This window comes from Haliotis rufescens, unplaced genomic scaffold (assembly GCF_023055435.1).
Source record: "Haliotis rufescens isolate VD_foot unplaced genomic scaffold, xgHalRufe1.0.p SCAF_8, whole genome shotgun sequence".
Classification (NCBI taxonomy): Eukaryota; Metazoa; Mollusca; class Gastropoda; order Lepetellida; family Haliotidae; genus Haliotis; species Haliotis rufescens.
Window position 1 is genome coordinate 13,182,772 of NW_025964372.1, and position 20,875 is coordinate 13,203,646.

General features: G+C 48.1%; 1 protein-coding gene across 11 annotated transcripts in view; it reads right to left on the bottom strand.

Annotated features, from left to right (window-relative positions):
- Positions 1–618: 618 nt before the first annotated feature.
- LOC124117394 overlaps positions 619–20,875 on the bottom strand; it is a 52,509-nt gene continuing 32,252 nt past the window's right edge. Inside the window, exons 7-10 of one of the 11 annotated variants that reach the window (XM_048389713.1) lie at positions 19,177–20,035; positions 14,851–18,291; positions 13,051–13,096; positions 619–4,940 (exon numbers count right to left, since the gene is read on the bottom strand). In XM_048389713.1, the coding sequence (XP_048245670.1) occupies positions 3,504–4,940; positions 13,051–13,096; positions 14,851–18,291; positions 19,177–20,035 (5,783 nt within the window). In that variant the 3' untranslated portion in view covers positions 619–3,503. Of the gene's footprint in view, positions 4,941–13,050; positions 13,097–14,850; positions 20,036–20,875 lie in introns of all 11 variants that reach the window. The other 10 variants (XM_048389712.1, XM_048389710.1, XM_048389711.1 and 7 more) reach the window with 10 other exon arrangements.

Here is a 20,875-nt window from a genome sequence, read left to right on the forward strand (position 1 = left end):
CACAACATATGTACAATCAATACACGTCAACACAACATATGTACAATCAATACACGTCAACACAACATATGTACAATCAATACACGTCAACACAACATATGTACAATCAATACACGTCAAAAAAACATATGTACAATCAATACACGTCAACACAACATATGTACAATCAATACACGTCAACACAACATATGTACAATCAATACACTTCAACACAACATATGTACAATCAATACACGTCAACACAACATATGTACAATCAATACACGTCAACACAACATATGTACAATCAATACACGTCAACACAACATATGTACAATCAATACACGTCAACACAACATATGTACAATCAATACACGTCAACAAAACATATGTACAATCAATACACGTCAACAAAACATATGTACAATCAATACACGTCAATACAACTTATGTACAATCAATACACGTCAACACAACATATGTACAATCAATACACGTCAACACAACATATGTACAATCAATACACGTCAACACAACATATGTACAATCAATACACGTCAACACAACATATGTACAATCAATACACGTCAACACAACATATGTACAATCAATACACGTCAACACAACATATATACAATCAATACACGTCAACACAACATATGTACAATCAATACACGTCAACACAACATATGTACAATCAATACACGTCAACAAAACATATGTACAATCAATACACGTCAACACAACATATGTACAATCAATACACGTCAATTCAACTTATGTACAATCAATACACGTCAACACAACATATATACAATCAATATACGCCAACACAACATATGTACAATCAATACACGTCAACACAACATATGTACAATCAATACACGTCAACACAACATATGTACAATCAATACACGTCAACACAACATATGTACAATCAATACACGTCAACACAACATATATACAATCAATACACGTCAACACAACATATGTACAATCAATTCATGACAATTCATGAGGAGTTTTCTTTTTGAGAGTAATAAATGTATAGGATCAATCAGCCCAACACAGTGCTGAAGCCATTCTGACAGTAAGACATCAGTTGTCTGTGCATGTATTTTTGCAATCTGGCCTGCACATGGGCAGAGTAGATTCTTATCAATACAATAAATACAATAATGAAGAAAGTTACAGTTTTAACACAGGTGCCTTGAATAAAAGTTAATGACATATATAAATGGATTTGTGAATCAAAGAAGTGTTGTTCTCCATTCATTGTAACATCATAGTAATAGTCACATTTAGCATTAATGATGTTGATAATCATTTAAAGTATGGGCTAGGATGGCTGTTTTTAATTTTCTATTTGCCATTTTGCAATTTTATTTGGTCCATTTTGACATACCCCTGGTATACCATTTTGACTTGCTCCCCTCTCTAAGGTTTTGCATCAACTCCACTGCCTTTATATTAGTAAGGGTCTTGGCATCAACTCCACTTCCTTCAGGAAAGGGTCTTGGCAGCTACTCCACTGCCTTCAGGAAAGGGTCTTGGCATCAACTCCACGGCCTTCAGGAATGGGTCTTGGCATCAACTCCACTGCCTTCAGGAAAGGGTCTTGGCAGCTACTCCACTGCCTCCAGGAAAGGGTCTCGGCATCAACTCCACGGCCTCCAGGAATGGGTCTTGACAGCTACTCCGCTGCCTCCAGGAAAGGGTCTTGGCAGCTACTCCACTGCCTTCAGGAAAGGGTCTTGGCAGCTACTCCGCTGCCTCCAGGAAAGGGTCTTGGCATCAACTCCACGGCCTCCAGGAATGGGTCTTGACAGCTACTCCGCTGCCTTCAGGAAAGGGTCTTGGCAGCTACTCCACTGCCTTCAGGAATGGGTCTTGGCATCAACTCCACGGCCTTCAGGAATGGGTCTTGGCATCAACTCCACTGCCTTCAGGAAAGGGTCTTGGCAGCTACTCCACTGCCTCCAGGAAAGGGTCTTGGCATCAACTCCACGGCCTCCAGGAATGGGTCTTGACAGCTACTCCGCTGCCTCCAGGAAAGGGTCTTGGCAGCTACTCCACTGCCTTCAGGAAAGGGTCTTGGCAGCTACTCCGCTGCCTCCAGGAAAGGGTCTTGGCATCAACTCCACGGCCTCCAGGAATGGGTCTTGACAGCTACTCCGCTGCCTTCAGGAAAGGGTCTTGGCAGCTACTCCACTGCCTTCAGGAATGGGTCTTGGCATCAACTCCACGGCCTTCAGGAATGGGTCTTGGCAGCTACTCCACTGCCTTCAGGAATGGGTCTTGAAAGCTACTCCACTGCCTTCAGGAAAGGGTCTTGGCAGCTACTCCGCTGCCTCCAGGAATGGGTCTTGGCAGCTACTCCACTGCCTTCAGGAATGGGTCTTGGCAGCTACTCCACTGCCTTGGGGGAAAGGGTCTTGGCAGCTACTCCCCTTCCTTCAGGAATGGGTCTTGGCATCAACTCCACTGCCTTCAGGAAAGGGTCTTGGCAGATACTCCACTGCCTTCAGGAAAGGGTCTTGGCAGCTACTCCACTGCCTCCAGGAAAGGGTCTTGGCATCAACTCCACGGCCTCCAGGAAAGGGTCTTGGCAGCTACTCCACTGCCTTCAGGAATGGGTCTTGGCAGCTACTCCACTGCCTTGGGGGAAAGGGTCTTGGCAGCTACTCCCCTTCCTTCAGGAATGGGTCTTGGCATCAACTCCACTGCCTTCAGGAAAGGGTCTTGGCAGATACTCCACTGCCTTCAGGAATGGGTCTTGGCAGCTACTCCACGGCCTCCAGGAAAGGGTCTTGGCAGCTACTCCACTGCCTTCAGGAATGGGTCTTGGCAGCTACTCCACTGCCTTGGGGGAAAGGGTCTTGGCAGCTACTCCCCTTCCTTCAGGAATGGGTCTTGGCATCAACTCCACTGCCTTCAGGAAAGGGTCTTGGCAGATACTCCACTGCCTTCAGGAATGGGTCTTGGCAGCTACTCCACGGCCTCCAGGAAAGGGTCTTGGCAGCTACTCCACTGCCTTCAGGAATGGGTCTTGGCAGCTACTCCACTGCCTTGGGGGAAAGGGTCTTGGCAGCTACTCCCCTTCCTTCAGGAATGGGTCTTGGCATCAACTCCACTGCCTTCAGGAAAGGGTCTTGGCAGATACTCCACTGCCTTCAGGAAAGGGTCTTGGCTTCAACTCTAATGCCTTTAGAAAGGATATTGGAACCTTGTATCTGATACCGGTATCTGTTTTTTTATGAGAAGGGGTGCTGCTACATTCTGTTGCCAAGCAGGAGGCAAGTAGTTAAAAGTGTACAGATCCAGTAACAGGTGCTTGAGGAAGTAGTCATTAGATGATCTTCCCTGTAAGTTCAGTAATGGTAGACAATTATAGAATACTACTTCTTGTGCAGTGTCACCGATTTTTTACATTTTGTATCTCAGCAAGATATTGTTTATTCATACTCTTTGTAGTGGCTGACTGTTTAGACTTGCAGTACTCTGTTTCTAAACATCAACATCAACTAGAATCTGAATCGTACATTTGGAAGCAGGAAGCTTTGTGAATTTGTATGACTGTAAATGGGTGGTGCCCCTTGTGGAGACATTGCTGTGCTGGACATGGAGACAGAAGGATAATAGTCCTGGGTGTTGCTTGGCACCAGACCATGTCCCTCATTGGGGGTGCTCACAGGTGGTTGTGGTATAGGTTGGTTACCAGAAATGCTTGGCATTATGCTTTGTTCAGTGGCTGTCACAGTTGTAGTGGCCTCATTTGCAGGAGTGTGCCCGAAGTGCTGGTTGTTGTTCAATCTTAAAAGCATATTCGGAGATAGGATGAAAGGATCAGTGTTGAGTGCAGGTAGATTGTTTTGATTTAAACTTGGATCATCTGAGGAAGAGATCATGCCATCAGGTGCAACCTTCATAGGTAGTGTTGCTGTTTGTGCAGTATAGTCACTACCCCTAAATGATATTATACTGCCCTGAAGTGCACGGGTACCTTGGGCTGACATCAAGCTCTGAGGTGCACCTTGGGCTGACATCAAGCTCTGAGGTGCACCTTGGGCTGACATCAAGCTCTGAGGTGCACCTTGGGCTGACATCAAGCTCTGAGATGTCCCTACTTGTCTAGACACTGAGGAAGATCTTGGGGCTATGTCTGCATTGGTTGGAAGCCAGGATGTATCTGGCATGAAAATTGGTGAATCTTGATGAACGTTTAACTGAGTGACCTCAGTGTGCCCCACCTGAGTGACCTGAGTGTGACCAAACTGCCCTTCAATATGAGATCCACCGGACTGTGTTGTGAGCTGAGTGTGTTCCAAGTGTCCTATCACTTGAGGTCCACCCAGGTGGGGGGTGAGTTGAGTGTGCCCCAACTGTCCCACAAGCTGAGCTCCACCTGACTGTGCCTTGCGCTGAGGTACACCTGGCTGTGTCATGAGCTGAGATCCACCTGACTGTGTCATGAGCTGAGATCCACCTGATTGTGTCATGAGCTGAGATCCACCTGACTGTGTCATGAGCTGAGATCCACCTGACTGTGTCAGGAGCTGAGATCCACCTGACTGTGTCATGAGCTGAGATCCACCTGACTGTGCCTTGCGCTGAGGTACACGTGGCTGTGTCATGAGCTGAGATCCAACTGACTGTGTCATGAGCTGAGATCCAACTGACTGTGTCATGAGCTGAGATCCACCTGACTGTGTCATGAGCTGAGATCCACCTGACTGTGTCATGAGCTGAGATCCAACTGACTGTGTCATGAGCTGAGATCCAAATGCCTGTGTCATGAGCTGAGGTACACCTGGCTGTGTCATGAGCTGAGATCCAAATGACTGTGTCATGAGCTGAGATCCAACTGACTGTGTCATGAGCTGAGATCCACCTGACTGTGTCATGAGTTGAGATTGCTGGTAGAGAGTCTCTGGTGTTCCAGTCTGCTGACTTGATCGGATCTGGTTTATAAAGGATAAAGGAGAACATATAGCAGATAGTAAATCCAGTAACATTTAAATACTTGAAAAAGTGTCAAGGCATTGTTACAAACCAGGCGCATTCTAAATAAGCTGATACCTTGTATGATGTGCAGCCTTTAACTATAAAGTAAGCAATGAATCAATGTTTTGAATATATTTTTAATAATTTTTTGCTGTGTAACATAGTATGTTAAAGCAGATGTTTTGGCCTGTTAGTCTGTCAGGTGTTTACTGGTAGTACAGCAGACAGTGTGGCCTGTCAGTCTGTCAGGGGTTTGCTGGTAGTACAGCAGACAGTGTGGCCCGTCAGTCTGTCAGGTGTTTGCTGGTAGTACAACCGATGGAGTGGCCTGTCAGTCTGTCAGGTGTTTACTGGTAGTACAGCAGACAGTGTGGCCTGTCAGTCTGTCAGGTGTTTGCTGGTAGTACAGCAGACAGTGTGGCCTGTCAGACTGTCAGGGGTTTGCTGGTAGTACAGCAGACAGTGTGGCCCATCAGTCTGTCAGGGGTTTGCTGGTAGTACAGCAGACAGTGTGGCCTGTCAGTCTGTAAGGGGTTTGCTGGTAGTACAGCAGACAGTGTGGCCTGTCAGTCTGTCAGGAGTTTGCTGGTAGTACAGCAGACAGTGTAGCCTGTGTCAGTCTGTCAGGTGTTTACTGGTAGTACAGCAGACAGTGTGGCCCGTCAGTCTGTTAGGGGTTTGCTGGTAGTACAACCGATGAAGTGGCCCGTCAGTCTGTCAGGGGTTTGCTGGTAGTAAAGCAGACAGTGTGGCCTGTCAGTCTGTCAGGTGTTTGCTGGCAGTACAACCGATGGAGTGGCCCTTCAGTCTGTCAGGGGTTTGCTGGTAGTACAGTAGACAGTGTGGCCTGTCAGTGTGTCAGGTGTTTGCTGGTAGTACAGCAGACAGTGTGGCCCGTCAGTCTGTCAGGAGTTTGCTGGTAGTACAGCAGACAGTGTGGCCTGTGTCAGTCTGTCAGGTGTTTACTGGTAGTACAGCAGACAGTGTGGCCCGTCAGTCTGTCAGGGGTTTGCTGGTAGTACAGCAGACAGTGTGGCCTGTCAGTCTGTCAGGGGTTTGCTGGTAGTACAACCGAAGGAGTGGCCTGTCAGTCTGTCAGGGGTTTACTGGTAGTACAGCAGACAGTGTGGCCTGTCAGTCTGTCAGGTGTTTGCTGGTAGTACAGCAGACAGTGTGGCCCATCAGTGTGTCAGGGGTTTGCTGGTAGTACAGCAGACAGTGTGGCCTGTCAGTCTGTCAGGGGTTTGCTGGTAGTACAAACGATGGAGTGGCCCGTCAGTCTGTCAGGGGTTTGCTGGTAGTACAGCAGACAGTGTGGCCTGTCAGTCAGTCAGGGGTTTGCTGGTAGTACAACCGATGGAGAGGCCCGTCAGTCTGTCAGGTGTTTGCTGGTAGTACAGCAGACAGTGTGGCCTGTCAGTCTGTTGTTTGGTTTGCTGGTAGTACAGCAGACAGTGTGGCCCGTCAGTCTGTCAGGTGTTTACTGGTAGTACAGCAGACAGTGTGGCCTGTCAGTCTGTCAGGGGTTTGCTGGTAGTACAGCAGACAGTGTGGCCCGTCAGTCTGTCAGATGTTTGGTGGTAGTACAGCAGACAGTGTGGCCTGTCAGTCTGTCAGGGGTTTGCTGGTTGTACAACCGATGGAGTGGCCTGTCATTCTGTCAGGGGTTTGCTGGTAGTACAGCAGACAGTGTGGCCTGTCAGTCTGTTGTTTGGTTTGCTGGTAGTACAGCAGACAGTGTGGCCTGTCAGTCTGTCAGGGGTTTGCTGGTAGTACAGCAGACAGTGTGGCCTGTCAGTCTGTCAGGTGTTTGCTGGTAGTACAGCAGACAGTGTGGCCTGTCAGTCTGTCAGGGGTTTACTGGTAGTACAGCAGACAGTGTGGCTCGTCAGTGTGTCAGGGGTTTGCTGGTAGTACAGCAGACAGTGTGGCCTGTCAGTCTGTCAGGGGTTTGCTGGTAGTACAGCAGACAGTGTGGCCTGTCAGTCTGTCAGGGGTTTTTCTGGTAGTACAACTGATGGAGTGGCCCGTCAGTCTGTCAGGGGTTTGCTGGTAGTACAGCAGACAGTGTGGCCTGTCAGTGTGTCAGGTGTTTGCTGGTAGTACAGCAGACAGTGTGGCCCGTCAGTGTGTCAGGGGTTTGCTGGTAGTACAGCAGACAGAGTGGCCTGTCAGTCTGTCAGGTGTTTACTGGTAGTACAACCGATGGAGTGGCCTGTCAGTCTGTCAGGTGTTTGCTGGTAGTACAGCAGACGGTGTGGCCTGTCAGTCTGTCAGGGGTTTGCTGGTAGTACAGCAGACAGTGTGGCCTGTCAGTCTGTCAGGTGTTTACTGGTAGTACAGCAGACAGTGTGGCCCGTCAGTCTGTCAGGGGTTTGCTGGTAGTACAACAGACAGTGTGGCCCGTCATTCTGTCAGGGGTTTGCTGGTAGTACAGCAGACAGTGTGGCCCTTCATTCTGTCAGGGGTTTGCTGGTAGTACAGCAGACAGTGTGGCCTGTCAGTCTGTCAGGTGTTTACTGGTAGTACAGCAGACAGTGTGGCCCGTCAGTCTGTTGTTTGGTTTGCTGGTAGTACAGCAGACAGTGTGGCCTGTCAGTCTGTCAGGGGTTTGCTGGTAGTACAGCAGACAGTGTGGCCTGTCAGTCTGTCAGGGGTTTGCTGGTAGTACAGCAGACAGTGTGGCCTGTCAGTCTGTCAGGTGTTTACTGGTAGTACAGCAGACAGTGTGCCCCGTCAGTGTGTCAGGGGTTTGCTGGTAGTACAGCAGACAGTGTGGCCCGTCAGTCTGTCAGGGGTTTGCTGGTAGTACAGCAGACAGTGTGGTCTGTCAGTCTGTCAGGTGTTTACTGGTAGTACAGCAGACAGTGTGGCCTGTCAGTCTGTCAGGGGTTTGCTGGTAGTACAGTAGACAGTGTGGCCTGTCAGTGTGTCAGGTGTTTGCTGGTAGTACAGCAGACAGTGTGGCCCGTCAGTCTTTCAGGTGTTTGCTGGTAGTACAGCAGACAGTGTGGCCCGTCAGTCTGTCAGGGGTTTGCTGGTAGTACAGCAGACAGTGTGGCCCGTCAGTCTGTCAGGGGTTTGCTGGTAGTACAGTAGACAGTGTGGCCTGTCAGTGTGTCAGGTGTTTGCTGGTAGTACAGCAGACAGTGTGGCCCGTCAGTCTGTCAGGGGTTTGCTGGTAGTACAGCAGACAGTGTGGCCTGTCAGTCTGTCAGGTGTTTGCTGGTAGTACAGCAGACAGTGTGGCCTGTCAGTGTGTCAGGTGTTTGCTGGTAGTACAGCAGACAGTGTGGCCCGTCAGTCTTTCAGGTGTTTGCTGGTAGTACAGCAGACAGTGTGGCCCGTCAGTCTGTCAGGGGTTTGCTGGTAGTACAGTAGACAGTGTGGCCTGTCAGTGTGTCAGGTGTTTGCTGGTAGTACAGCAGACAGTGTGGCCCGTCAGTCTGTCAGGGGTTTGCTGGTAGTACAGCAGACAGTGTGGCCCGTCAGTCTGTCAGGTGTTTGCTGATAGTACAGCAGACAGTGTGGCCCGTCAGTCTGTCAGGGGTTATCTGGTAGTACAGCAGACAGTGTGGCCTGTCAGTCTGTCAGGGGTTTGCTGGTAGTACAGCAGACAGTGTGGCCCGTCATTCTGTTGTTTGGTATGCTGGTAGTACAGCAGACAGTGTGGCCTGTCAGTCTGTCAGGTGTTTGCTGGTAGTACAGCAGACAGTGTGGCCCGTCAGTCTGTCAGGAGTTTGCTGGTAGTACAGCAGACAGTGTGGCCCGTCAGTCTGTCAGGTGTTTACTGGTAGTACAGCAGACAGTGTGGCCTGTCAGTCTGTTGTTTGGTTTGCTGGTAGTACAGCAGACAGTGTGGCCCGTCAGTCTGTCAGGGGTTTGCTGGTAGTACAGCAGACAGTGTGGCCCGTCAGTGTGTCAGGGGTTTGCTGGTAGTACAGCAGACAGTGTGGCCTGTCAGTCTGTCAGGGGTTTGCTGGTAGTACAGCAGACAGTGTGGCCTGTCATTCTGTTGTTTGGTTTGCTGGTAGTACAGCAGACAGTGTGGCCTGTCAGTCTGTCAGGGGTTTGCTGGTAGTACAGCAGACAGTGTGGCCCGTCAGTCTGTCAGGGGTTTGCTGGTAGTACAGTAGACAGTGTGGCCCGTCAGTCTGTCAGGGGTTTGCTGGTAGTACAGCAGAAAGTGTGGCCTGTCAGTCTGTCAGGGGTTTGCTGGTAGTACAGTAGACAGTGTGGCCTGTCAGTCTGTCAGGGGTTTGCTGGTAGTCCAGCAGACAGTGTGGCCCGTCAGTTTGTCAGGGGTTTGCTGGTAGTACAGTAGACAGTGTGGCCCGTCAGTCTGTCAGGGGTTTGCTGGTAGTACAGCAGACAGTGTGGACCGTCAGTCTGTCAGGGGTTTGCTGGTAGTACAGCAGACAGTGTGGCCCGTCAGTCTGTCAGGGGTTTGCTGGTAGTACAGAAGACAGTGTGGCCTGTCATTCTGTCAGGGGTTTACTGGTAGTACAGCAGACAGTGTGGCCTGTCAGTCTGTCAGGTGTTTGCTGGTAGTACAGCAGACAGTGTGGCCCGTCAGTCTGTCAGGTGTTTGCTGGTAGTACAGCAGACAGTGTGGCCTGTCAGTCTGTCAGGTGTTTACTGGTAGTACAGCAGACAGTGTGGCCTGTCAGTCTGTCAGGTGTTTACTGGTAGTACAGCAGACAGTGTAGCCTGTCAGTCTGTCAGGGGTTTGCTGGTAGTACAGCAGACAGTGTGGCCTGTCAGTCTGTCAGGTGTTTGCTGGTAGTACAGCAGACAGTGTAGCCTGTCAGTCTGTCAGGGGTTTGCTGGTAGTACAGCAGACAGTGTAGCCTGTCAGTCTGTCAGGGGTTTGCTGGTAGTACAGCAGACAGTGTGGCCCGTCAGTCTGTTGTTTGGTTTGCTGGTAGTACAGCAGACAGTGTGGCCCGTCATTCTGTCAGGGGTTTGCTGGTAGTACAGCAGACAGTGTGGCCTGTCAGTCTGTCAGGTGTTTACTGGTAGTACAGCAGACAGTGTGGCCTGTCAGTCTGTTGTTTGGTTTGCTGGTAGTACAGCAGACAGTGTGGCCTGTCAGTCTGTCAGGTGTTTGCTGGTAGTACAGCAGACAGTGTGGCCTGTCAGTGTGTCAGGTGTTTGCTGGTAGTACAGCAGACAGTGTGGCCCGTCAGTCTTTCAGGTGTTTGCTGGTAGTACAGCAGACAGTGTGGCCCGTCAGTCTGTCAGGGGTTTGCTGGTAGTACAGCAGACAGTGTGGCCTGTCAGTTTGTCAGGGGTTTGCTGGTAGTACAGCAGACAGTGTGGCCTGTCAGTCTGTCAGGTGTTTACTGGTAGTACAGCAGACAGTGTGGCCTGTCAGTCTGTCAGGGGTTTGCTGGTAGTACAGCAGACAGTGTGGCCCGTCAGTCTGTCAGGTGTTTGCTGGTAGTACAGTTGATGGAGTGGCCCGTCAATCTGTCAGGGGTTTGCTGGTAGTACAGCAGACAGTGTGGCCTGTCAGTCTGTCAGGTGTTTGCTGGTAGTACAGCAGACAGTGTGGCCTGTCAGTCTGTCAGGGGTTTGCTGGTAGTACAGCAGACAGTGTGGCCCGTCAGTCTGTCAGGGGTTTGCTGGTAGTACAGCAGACAGTGTGGCCCATCAGTCTGTCAGGGGTTTGCTGGTAGTACAGCAGACAGTGTGGCCCGTCAGTCTGTCAGGGGTTTGCTGGTAGTACAGCAGACAGTGTGGCCTGTCAGTCTGTCAGGGGTTTGCTGGTAGTACAACCGATGGAGTGGCCTGTCAGTCTGTCAGGGGTTTGCTGGTAGTACAACCGATGGAGTGGCCTGTCAGTCTGTCAGGGGTTTGCTGGTAGTACAGCAGACAGTGTGGCCTGTCAGTCTGTCAGGGGTTTGCTGGTAGTACAACCGATGGAGTGGCCTGTCAGTCTGTCAGGGGTTTGCTGGTAGTACAGCAGACAGTGTGGCCTGTCAGTCTGTCAGGGGTTTGCTGGTAGTACAACCGATGGAGTGGCCTGTCAGTCTGTCAGGGGTTTGCTGGTAGTACAACCGATGGAGTGGCCTGTCAGTCTGTCAGGGGTTTGCTGGTAGTACAACCGATGGAGTGGCCTGTCAGTCTGTCAGGGGTTTGCTGGTAGTACAGCAGACAGTGTGGCCTGTCAGTCTGTCAGGGGTTTGCTGGTAGTACAGCAGACAGTGTGGCCTGTCAGTCTGTTGTTTGGTTTGCTGGTAGTACAGCAGACAGTGTGGCCCGTCAGTGTGTCAGGGGTTTGCTGGTAGTACAGCAGACAGTGTGGCCCGTCAGTCTGTCAGGGGTTTGCTGGTAGTACAGCAGACAGTGTGGCCTGTCAGTCTGTCAGGTGTTTGCTGGTAGTACAGCAGACAGTGTGGCCTGTCAGTGTGTCAGGGGTTTGCTGGTAGTACAGCAGACAGTGTGGCCCATCAGTCTGTCAGGGGTTTGCTGGTAGTACAGCAGACAGTGTGGCCCGTCAGTCTGTCAGGGGTTTGCTGGTAGTACAGCAGACAGTGTGGCCTGTCAGTCTGTCAGGGGTTTGCTGGTAGTACAACCGATGGAGTGGCCTGTCAGTCTGTCAGGGGTTTGCTGGTAGTACAACCGATGGAGTGGCCTGTCAGTCTGTCAGGGGTTTGCTGGTAGTACAGCAGACAGTGTGGCCTGTCAGTCTGTCAGGGGTTTGCTGGTAGTACAACCGATGGAGTGGCCTGTCAGTCTGTCAGGGGTTTGCTGGTAGTACAGCAGACAGTGTGGCCTGTCAGTCTGTCAGGGGTTTGCTGGTAGTACAACCGATGGAGTGGCCTGTCAGTCTGTCAGGGGTTTGCTGGTAGTACAACCGATGGAGTGGCCTGTCAGTCTGTCAGGGGTTTGCTGGTAGTACAACCGATGGAGTGGCCTGTCAGTCTGTCAGGGGTTTGCTGGTAGTACAGCAGACAGTGTGGCCTGTCAGTCTGTCAGGGGTTTGCTGGTAGTCAACCGATGGAGTGGCCTGTCAGTCTGTCAGGGGTTTGCTGGTAGTACAACCGATGGAGTGGCCTGTCAGTCTGTCAGGGGTTTGCTGGTAGTACAACCGATGGAGTGGCCTGTCAGTCTGTCAGGGGTTTGCTGGTAGTACAACCGATGGAGTGGCCTGTCAGTCTGTCAGGGGTTTGCTTGTAGTACAACCGATGGAGTGGCCTGTCAGTCTGTCAGGGGTTTGCTGGTAGTACAACCGATGGAGTGGCCTGTCAGTCTGTCAGGGGTTTGCTGGTAGTACAACCGATGGAGTGGCCTGTCAGTCTGTCAGGGGTTTGCTGGTAGTACAACCGATGGAGTGGCCTGTCAGTCTGTCAGGGGTTTGCTGGTAGTACAGCAGACAGTGTGGCCTGTCAGTCTGTCAGGGGTTTGCTGGTAGTACAACCGATGGAGTGGCCTGTCAGTCTGTCAGGGGTTTGCTGGTAGTACAACCGATGGAGTGGCCTGTCAGTCTGTCAGGGGTTTGCTGGTAGTACAACCGATGGAGTGGCCTGTCAGTCTGTCAGGGGTTTGCTGGTAGTACAACCGATGGAGTGGCCTGTCAGTCTGTCAGGGGTTTGCTGGTAGTACAACCGATGGAGTGGCCTGTCAGTCTGTCAGGGGTTTGCTGGTAGTACAACCGATGGAGTGGCCTGTCAGTCTGTCAGGGTTTGCTGGTAGTACAGCAGACAGTGTGGCCTGTCAGTCTGTCAGGGGTTTGCTGGTAGTACAACCGATGGAGTGGCCTGTCAGTCTGTCAGGGGTTTGCTGGTAGTACAACCGATGGAGTGGCCTGTCAGTCTGTCAGGGGTTTGCTGGTAGTACAACCGATGGAGTGGCCTGTCAGTCTGTCAGGGGTTTGCTGGTAGTACAGCAGACAGTGTGGCCTGTCAGTCTGTCAGGGGTTTGCTGGTAGTACAACCGATGGAGTGGCCTGTCAGTCTGTCAGGGGTTTGCTGGTAGTACAACCGATGGAGTGGCCTGTCAGTTTGTATAGGGAGCATGATCCAGGTGTGTCCACTGTCACTCTATGTGTGTTCAACTTACATCACACCATCCAGGAGCATCTGTCCTCACAGCTCGATGTCTTCTACTGAAACCAATCACAAAGGCAAAAGTTCACCAGAGACAGACGTATTCAGTCCAGAAAGCTCTCTCACTTTTAAACTCTGTGTGAATTTGAACAATATTTAATCCACAGCAATAAATTATTTGATTTTTCTGCTGGGTGTATTTTATTGCTTTTTATCTAGCAAAAGACTGTGTGATTGCAAGGTTACACTACAAACAGAAGGAGCGGGGATGAATGATTATAATGATTATCAAAATCAGTTGAGACTGTTTATGCCAGCCTTGAAGAAGCTAAAGTCTCACTAATGTGTTGTGATAATGTAAAGACACTGATATGGTTTTACAGTGCACAGTGCCATCCATGTGGTCATACCAGATTGTAAGAAGGAACTAAATGGAAAAACACATTTACAATAACTGTATCATTTATAATTCTTTTTAGACTTAATCATCTTTCATATTCTCAGAAACCCCTGTTACCAGGTCACACTGAGTAAATCCAGGGTTTGAAATTCCTGTTAGGGTGACCGTGGCACAGTTTAAACCATGATGACATGGGTAAGACAATGAATGTAACACTGCCTCAAGGGAACAATTACATATCACAACTGATTTAGATACCTGTTCGTGTCTCTTGTATAAGACTGTACAAGAATGAGGGTGAAATACATGAGTACTTGTTCATTTTGTTGTACAATATATCGATAGTGCAATTGATTGCTTCCCTCCTTGCCAGATGGCACTCATAGGTATGTTTAGGTCTGCCCTTTGAGATTTAAATGAAGAAAAATAGAGGAAATGCAAAGGAGGTGCTCTCGAGACAGTCAAGTTACCGAGCTTCCTTAACATTTCCCCACCATTCCACTGAACCAGGAAATGGCAGATGAGTGGGACAGTTTTAGTAATGCAAGGAAACATCGTGGGAACGTACTATCACAGTACTATTTCAATAGTGGTACAAACATTGCAAATGCTCTGCAGAAGAAGTGCTCTCGAGTTGCCTCAAACAACTACTCAGACCTTCACATGTGAATACTTTTCCTATCCCTGAAATTCATACCCAGGAGGATACATGTCACCAGAAATATTTAGTGATACTAGGGCTGGGATAGGTAACTGGGGTACCCGGGTCAGGTGAGTACTGAGTGGGACCCAGGTACCCACAGGACTACCCGGACCCATGGTTAGTCACGTGATATATTGTTTAATGACAAAAATTATCTAGACCTTAGAATTATGTTTGAACTACAAGTCACTAATGTTCGCAGTTCTTTCTGACTATGTGCCCATTCCTTCTTTAATATGTTTGAATAAAACTAAAACTTCAGTCAACATCAGATCATTTTACACATGTATCTAAATGCATTTTGCCAGGGCTACAGTCCAACTTTTCCCAATCCGACAGTTTGTACCTATCTCTTGAGACCTACAGCGGGTAGGGTCGGGTAATAGGGGGTGGGTACCTGGGTAGTAAATTTGGGCTTGTTCCAGCCCTAAGTGACACACATCCATGTAACCATATGAACTGAATTGCTACCAAAACATTTGATAACCATCATGACTTCTCAGAGATGTTAAGTTTCATTTAATAAAGGATATTCCTTTTAGAAGACACATATTCATAGTTCAAAACTGAGATTGTTATCTAAATATGGTAAATGAAATAACTACACAGGTTATGTTCCCGGGCAGACGAACAGGTGACGTAACAGATTTCAATATATTTCATTCACACATTGAATATAGCAATGTGAGTGTGGAAAAACATGTACTCACGCTGTAGAGACAATTTTCCTTATTGCTGCAGAGCAAACTGTCCTGTCTGGTGTCAGGCCGTGGTTGTCAACTGCATCTGGATCTGCACCATTCTCCAGTAGTAATCTCACCACTGCCTCACTCCCAATCAAACGCCCACATGCTTTATGTAGAGGTGTAGACCCATTATCATCAGTCACTGATACATCAGCATTCTTGTCCAGTAGTAATCTCACCACTGACTCACTCCCACTCCAACATGCTTTATGTAGAGGTGTAGACCCATCATCATCAGCCACTGATACATCAGCATTCTTCTCCAGTAGTAATCTCACCACTGACTCACTCCCACTCCAACATGCTTTAAGTAGAGGTGTAGACCCATCATCATCAGCCACTGATACATCAGCATTCTTCTCCAGTAGTAATCTCACCACTGACTCACTCCCACTCCCACATGCTTTATGTAGAGGTGTAGACCCAGACTTGTCAGTCACTGATACATCAGCATTCTTCTCAAGTAGTAATCTCACCATTTCTTCACTCTCACTCTCACATGCTTTATGTAGAGGTGTAGACCCAGACTTGTCAGTCACTGATACATCAGCATTCTTCTCCAGTAGTAATCTCACCACTTCTTCACTCCAACTCTCACATGCTTTATGTAGAGGTGTAGACCCAGACTTGTCAGTCACTGATACATCAGCATTCTTCTCCAGTAGTAATCTCACCACTGCCTCATCATTCCCACATGCTGTATGTAGAGGTGTAGACCCATTATAATTAGTCACTGATACATCAGCATTCTTCTCCAGTAGTAATCTCACCATTGCCTCACTCCCAGTCCAACATGCTTTATGTAGAGGTGTTAACCCATAATCATTAGCCACTGATACATCAGCATTCTTCTCCAGTAGTAATCTCACCACTGACTCACTCTCTCTGTCACTCTCACATGCCTCATGTAGAGGTGTAGACCCATAATCATTAGCCACTGATACATCAGCATTCTTCTCCAGTAGTAATCTCACCACTGCCTCACTCTCACTGTCATTCCCACATGCTTTATGTAGAGGTGTGGACCCAGACTTGTCAGTCACTGATACATCAGCATTCTTCCCCAGTAGTAATCTCACCACTGACTCATTCTCACTCCAACATGCTTTATGTAGAGGTGTAGACCCAGACTTGTCAGTCACTGTTACATCAGCATTCTTCTCCAGTAGTAATCTCACCAATGCCTCACTCCCACTCCCACATGCTGTATGTAGAGGTGTAGACCCATTATCATCAGTCACTGATACATCAGCATTCTTGTCCAGTAGTAATCTCACCACTGCCTCACTCCCATTCCCAAATGCTTTTTGTAGAGGTGTAGACCCAGACTTGTCAGTCACTGATACATCAGCATTCTTCTCCAGTAGTAATCTCACCAATGCCTCACTCCCACTCCCACATGCTGTATGTAGAGGTGTAGACCCATTATCATCAGTCACTGATACATCAGCATTCTTCTCCAGTAGTAATCTCACCACTGCCTCACTCCCATTCCCAAATGCTTTTTGTAGAGGTGTAGACCCAGACTTGTCAGTCACTGATACATCAGCATTCTCCTCCAGTAGTAATCTCACCACTGCCTCACTCCCATTCCCACATGCTTTATGTAGAGATGTAGACCCAGACATGTCAGTCACTGATACATCAGCATTCTTCTCCAGTAGTAATCTCACCACTGCCTCACTCCCATTCCCACATGCTTTATGTAGAGATGTAGACCCAGACATGTCAGTCACTGATACATCAGCATTCTTCTCCAGTAGTAATCTCACCACTGACTCACTCCCACTCCCACATGCTTTAAATAGAGGTGTAGACCCAGACTTGTCAGTCACTGATACATCAGCATTCTTCTCCAGTAGTAATCTCACCACTGCCTCACTCCCATTCCCACATGCTTTATGTAGAGGTGTAGACCCATCATCATCAGCCACTGATACATCAGCATTCTTGTCCAGTAGTAATCTCACCACTGACTCACTCCCACTCCCACATACTTTATGTAGAGGTGTAGACCCAGACTTGTCAGTCACTGATACATCAGCATTCTTCTCCAGTAGTAATCTCACCACTGACTCACTCCCACTCCCACATGCTGTATGTAGAGGTGTAGACCCAGACTTGTCAGTCACTGATACATCAGCATTCTTCTCCAGTAGTAATCTCACCACTGCCTCACTCCCACTCCAACATGCTCTATGTAGAGGTGTAGACCCCTGTAACTTGTCAGTCACTGATACATCAGCATTCTTGTCCAGTAGTAATCTCACCAATGCCTCACTCCCATTCCCACATGCTTTTTGTAGAGGTGTAGACCTAGACTTGTCAGTCACTGATACATCAGCATTCTTCTCCAGTAGTAATCTCACCACTGACTCACTCCCACTCCCACATGCTTTATGTAGAGGTGTAGACCCAGACTTGTCAGTCACTGATACATCAGCATTCTTCTCCAGTAGTAATCTCACCACTGACTCACTCCCACTCTCACATGCTTTATGTAGAGGTGTAGACCCATTATCATCAGCCACTGATACATCAGCATTCTTCTCCAGTAGTAATCTCACCACTGACTCACTCCCACTCCCACATGCTTTATGTAGAAGTGTAGACCCATACATGTCAGTCACTGATACATCAGCATTCTTCTCCAGTAGTAATCTCACCACTGACTCACTCCCACTCCAACATGCTTTATGTAGAAGTGTAGACCCAGACATGTCAGTCACTGATACATCAGCATTCTTCTCCAGTAGTAATCTCACCACTGACTCACTCCCACTCCCACATGCTTTAAATAGAGGTGTAGACCCCGAGCAATCAGCCACTGATACATCAGCATTCTTCTCCAGTAGTAATCTCACCACTGACTCACTCCCACTCCCACATGCTTTAAGTAGAGGTGTAGACCCAGACATGTCAGTCACTGATACATCAGCATTCTTCTCCAGTAGTAATCTCACCACTGACTCACTCCCACTCCCACATGCTGTATGTAGAGGTGTAGACCCAGACTTGTCAGTCACTGATACATCAGCATTCTTCTCCAGTAGTAATCTCACCAATGCCTCACTCCCACTCCCACATGCTGTATGTAGAGGTGTAGACCCAGACTTGTCAGTCACTGATACATCAGCATTCTTCTCCAGTAGTAATCTCACCACTGCCTCACTCCCACTCTCACATGCTTTATGTAGAGGTGTAGACCCAGACATGTCAGTCACTGATACATCAGCATTCTTCTCCAGTAGTAATCTCACCACTGACTCACTCCCACTCCCACATGCTTTATGTAGAGGTGTAGACCCAGACTTGTCAGTCACTGATACATCAGCATTCTTCTCCAGTAGTAATCTCACCACTGCCTCACTCCCACTCTCACATGCTTTATGTAGAGGTGTAGACCCATTATCATCAGCCACTGATACATCAGCATTCTTGTCCAGTAGTAATCTCACCACTGACTCACTCCCACTCCCACATGCTTTATGTAGAAGTGTAGACCCATACATGTCAGTCACTGATACATCAGCATTCTTCTCCAGTAGTAATCTCACCACTGACTCACTCCCACTCCCACATGCTTTATGTAGAAGTGTAGACCCAGACATGTCAGTCACTGATACATCAGCATTCTTCTCCAGTAGTAATCTCACCACTGACTCACTCCCACTACCACATGCTTTAAATAGAGGTGTAGACCCCGAGCAATCAGCCACTGATACATCAGCATTCTTCTCCAGTAGTAATCTCACCACTGACTCACTCCCACTCCCACATGCTTTAAGTAGAGGTGTAGACCCAGACATGTCAGTCACTGATACATCAGCATTCTTCTCCAGTAGTAATCTCACCACTAACTCACTCCCACTCCCACATGCTGTATGTAGAGGTGTAGACCCAGACTTGTCAGTCACTGATACATCAGCATTCTTCTCCAGTAGTAATCTCACCAATGCCTCACTCCCACTCCCACATGCTGTATGTAGAGGTGTAGACCCAGACTTGTCAGTCACTGATACATCAGCATTCTTCTCCAGTAGTAATCTCACCACTGCCTCACTCCCACTCTCACATGCTTTATGTAGAGGTGTAGACCCAGACTTGTCAGTCACTGATACATCAGCATTCTTCTCCAGTAGTAATCTCACCACTGCCTCACTCCCACTCTCACATGCTTTATGTAGAGGTGTAGACCCAGACTTGTCAGTCACTGATACATCAGCATTCTTGTCCAGTAGTAATCTCACCACTGCCTCACTCCAGGATGCTTCATGTAGAGGTGTAGACCCAGACTTGTCAGTCACCTGTCCACTTACAATGTCCACATTCGCATCACATACCAGCTGTTTCAGGACCCGGACATTACCTGACCGGCAGCAGGCAAGGGCTGACCTGACCTTCACCTCCAGTGTACAGTCCTGTAGAGAGGAGGTGTCCTGTGTAGAGAAACTGTCATAGAGGAATCTCTCCCTGCTGGAGCACAGCCAGGACAGAAAGGGGCCTCCAACATCAGTGTCAGTGGAGCTGTGGATCATATGTCTGTCAGCTGATGTCAGCTCCTTCACCTCTGCAGCAAGATGCTGGACAAACTCTTGTTCATTACATGCTGGGTGACGGAACACACGGGCGTATCTCCGGGCTGCTACTGCTGCAGCAAATCTCCTCGCCAGCAGCGGGTAGTGACATGGACGGATCAACACATACAGTGTCCTGGTGGTTGTAGGTTGTTGAACATGCACATGCTGATAGACAAACTGCAATGGTAATGTGTTGATGATGTGTTCTGTTTGTTCTTCAAGTATTGTATTTAAAGTCAGAAACAGCTCCTGCTTGCACTGGACATACAGATCAGACCTTAATAATTTACATTCTAGAATGTCCCTGCACTGACTGATATCATTATAAGAGTATGCCCTCGAGAGGTCCTCCACTCCACTCATCTGCAGTCCCCAGTCCCACTGCTCCCATCTCCTCCTATCATTATAATCATTACCAAAATATCTTCTCCTGGGAAAGCTCCAGAGCCTTGCTTCCATCTCCCCACCCTGCATGGCCAGCAGCAGAAGAGCAGCAAATAAGATCTTGTTGTTGCTGTAGAGGTGGCGACAGACGGTTGACAATGGAGTGAGGGCTGTTGATGCTGCTGCTGTAAAAACAACATAGGCTATATATTATCTCTCACTGTTATTTATCCGAAGATAGAACATCCACTCTATGAAGAGAAAAACACAACCAACACACTTCAATATCAATATTGTTAACCTGAAAATGTGATTACCGAAATATTTGCTGATGTATGTACAAGCTAATTTCAAACCAACAACAAGAAAACTAGATAAGTTGATCAGTGATAAGTTGATAAGTTTCTATCCCTATTGCATCCTGTATTTATCATCATTTGAAATGGAAAAACTAAAAATATGTATGTTCAGTCAGAATGATCCCTTGATCCCCACCATCATGAAAGGAAATTTTCATGCAAACACTTCCCTGGTACATGTCGGCTCACAGCAACACATCAGCATATAAACACGAGACAATACATGGGCCTCTGTGACATTGTGTTATTGACTCCTCTACTCATCATTACTTACAGCGAAAACAACTCTTTAATAAGATGGTTATCTATTCATTTTTTTTATATTAAAGGTGTAATAAGTGCCAAAGATAAATCTGGAAACACTTTCGTGGATCAGTGGCAAACCAGATCACCATATTGTATCCCCTTGTCTACAGTTTGTCATGAAATTAATCTGTTGCTTTCTTGTAGATGTAACGGAAATTTATAGAACTGATTACCCTAGCAACGACTGGAACAGTATGGTACGTCGTTTCATACGGGTGTTTTTGCATCCGGGCCTTCTGGAAAAGTTTACTTAAGGCTGTGCGTGCCGCACAAGCTTTAGTGAGCGTCTGGCTCCGAGGGCTAGCTTGCCGGGATCTGTCTGTACACACACGTGTTTTCGGTATGGTGAGATAATTGCAT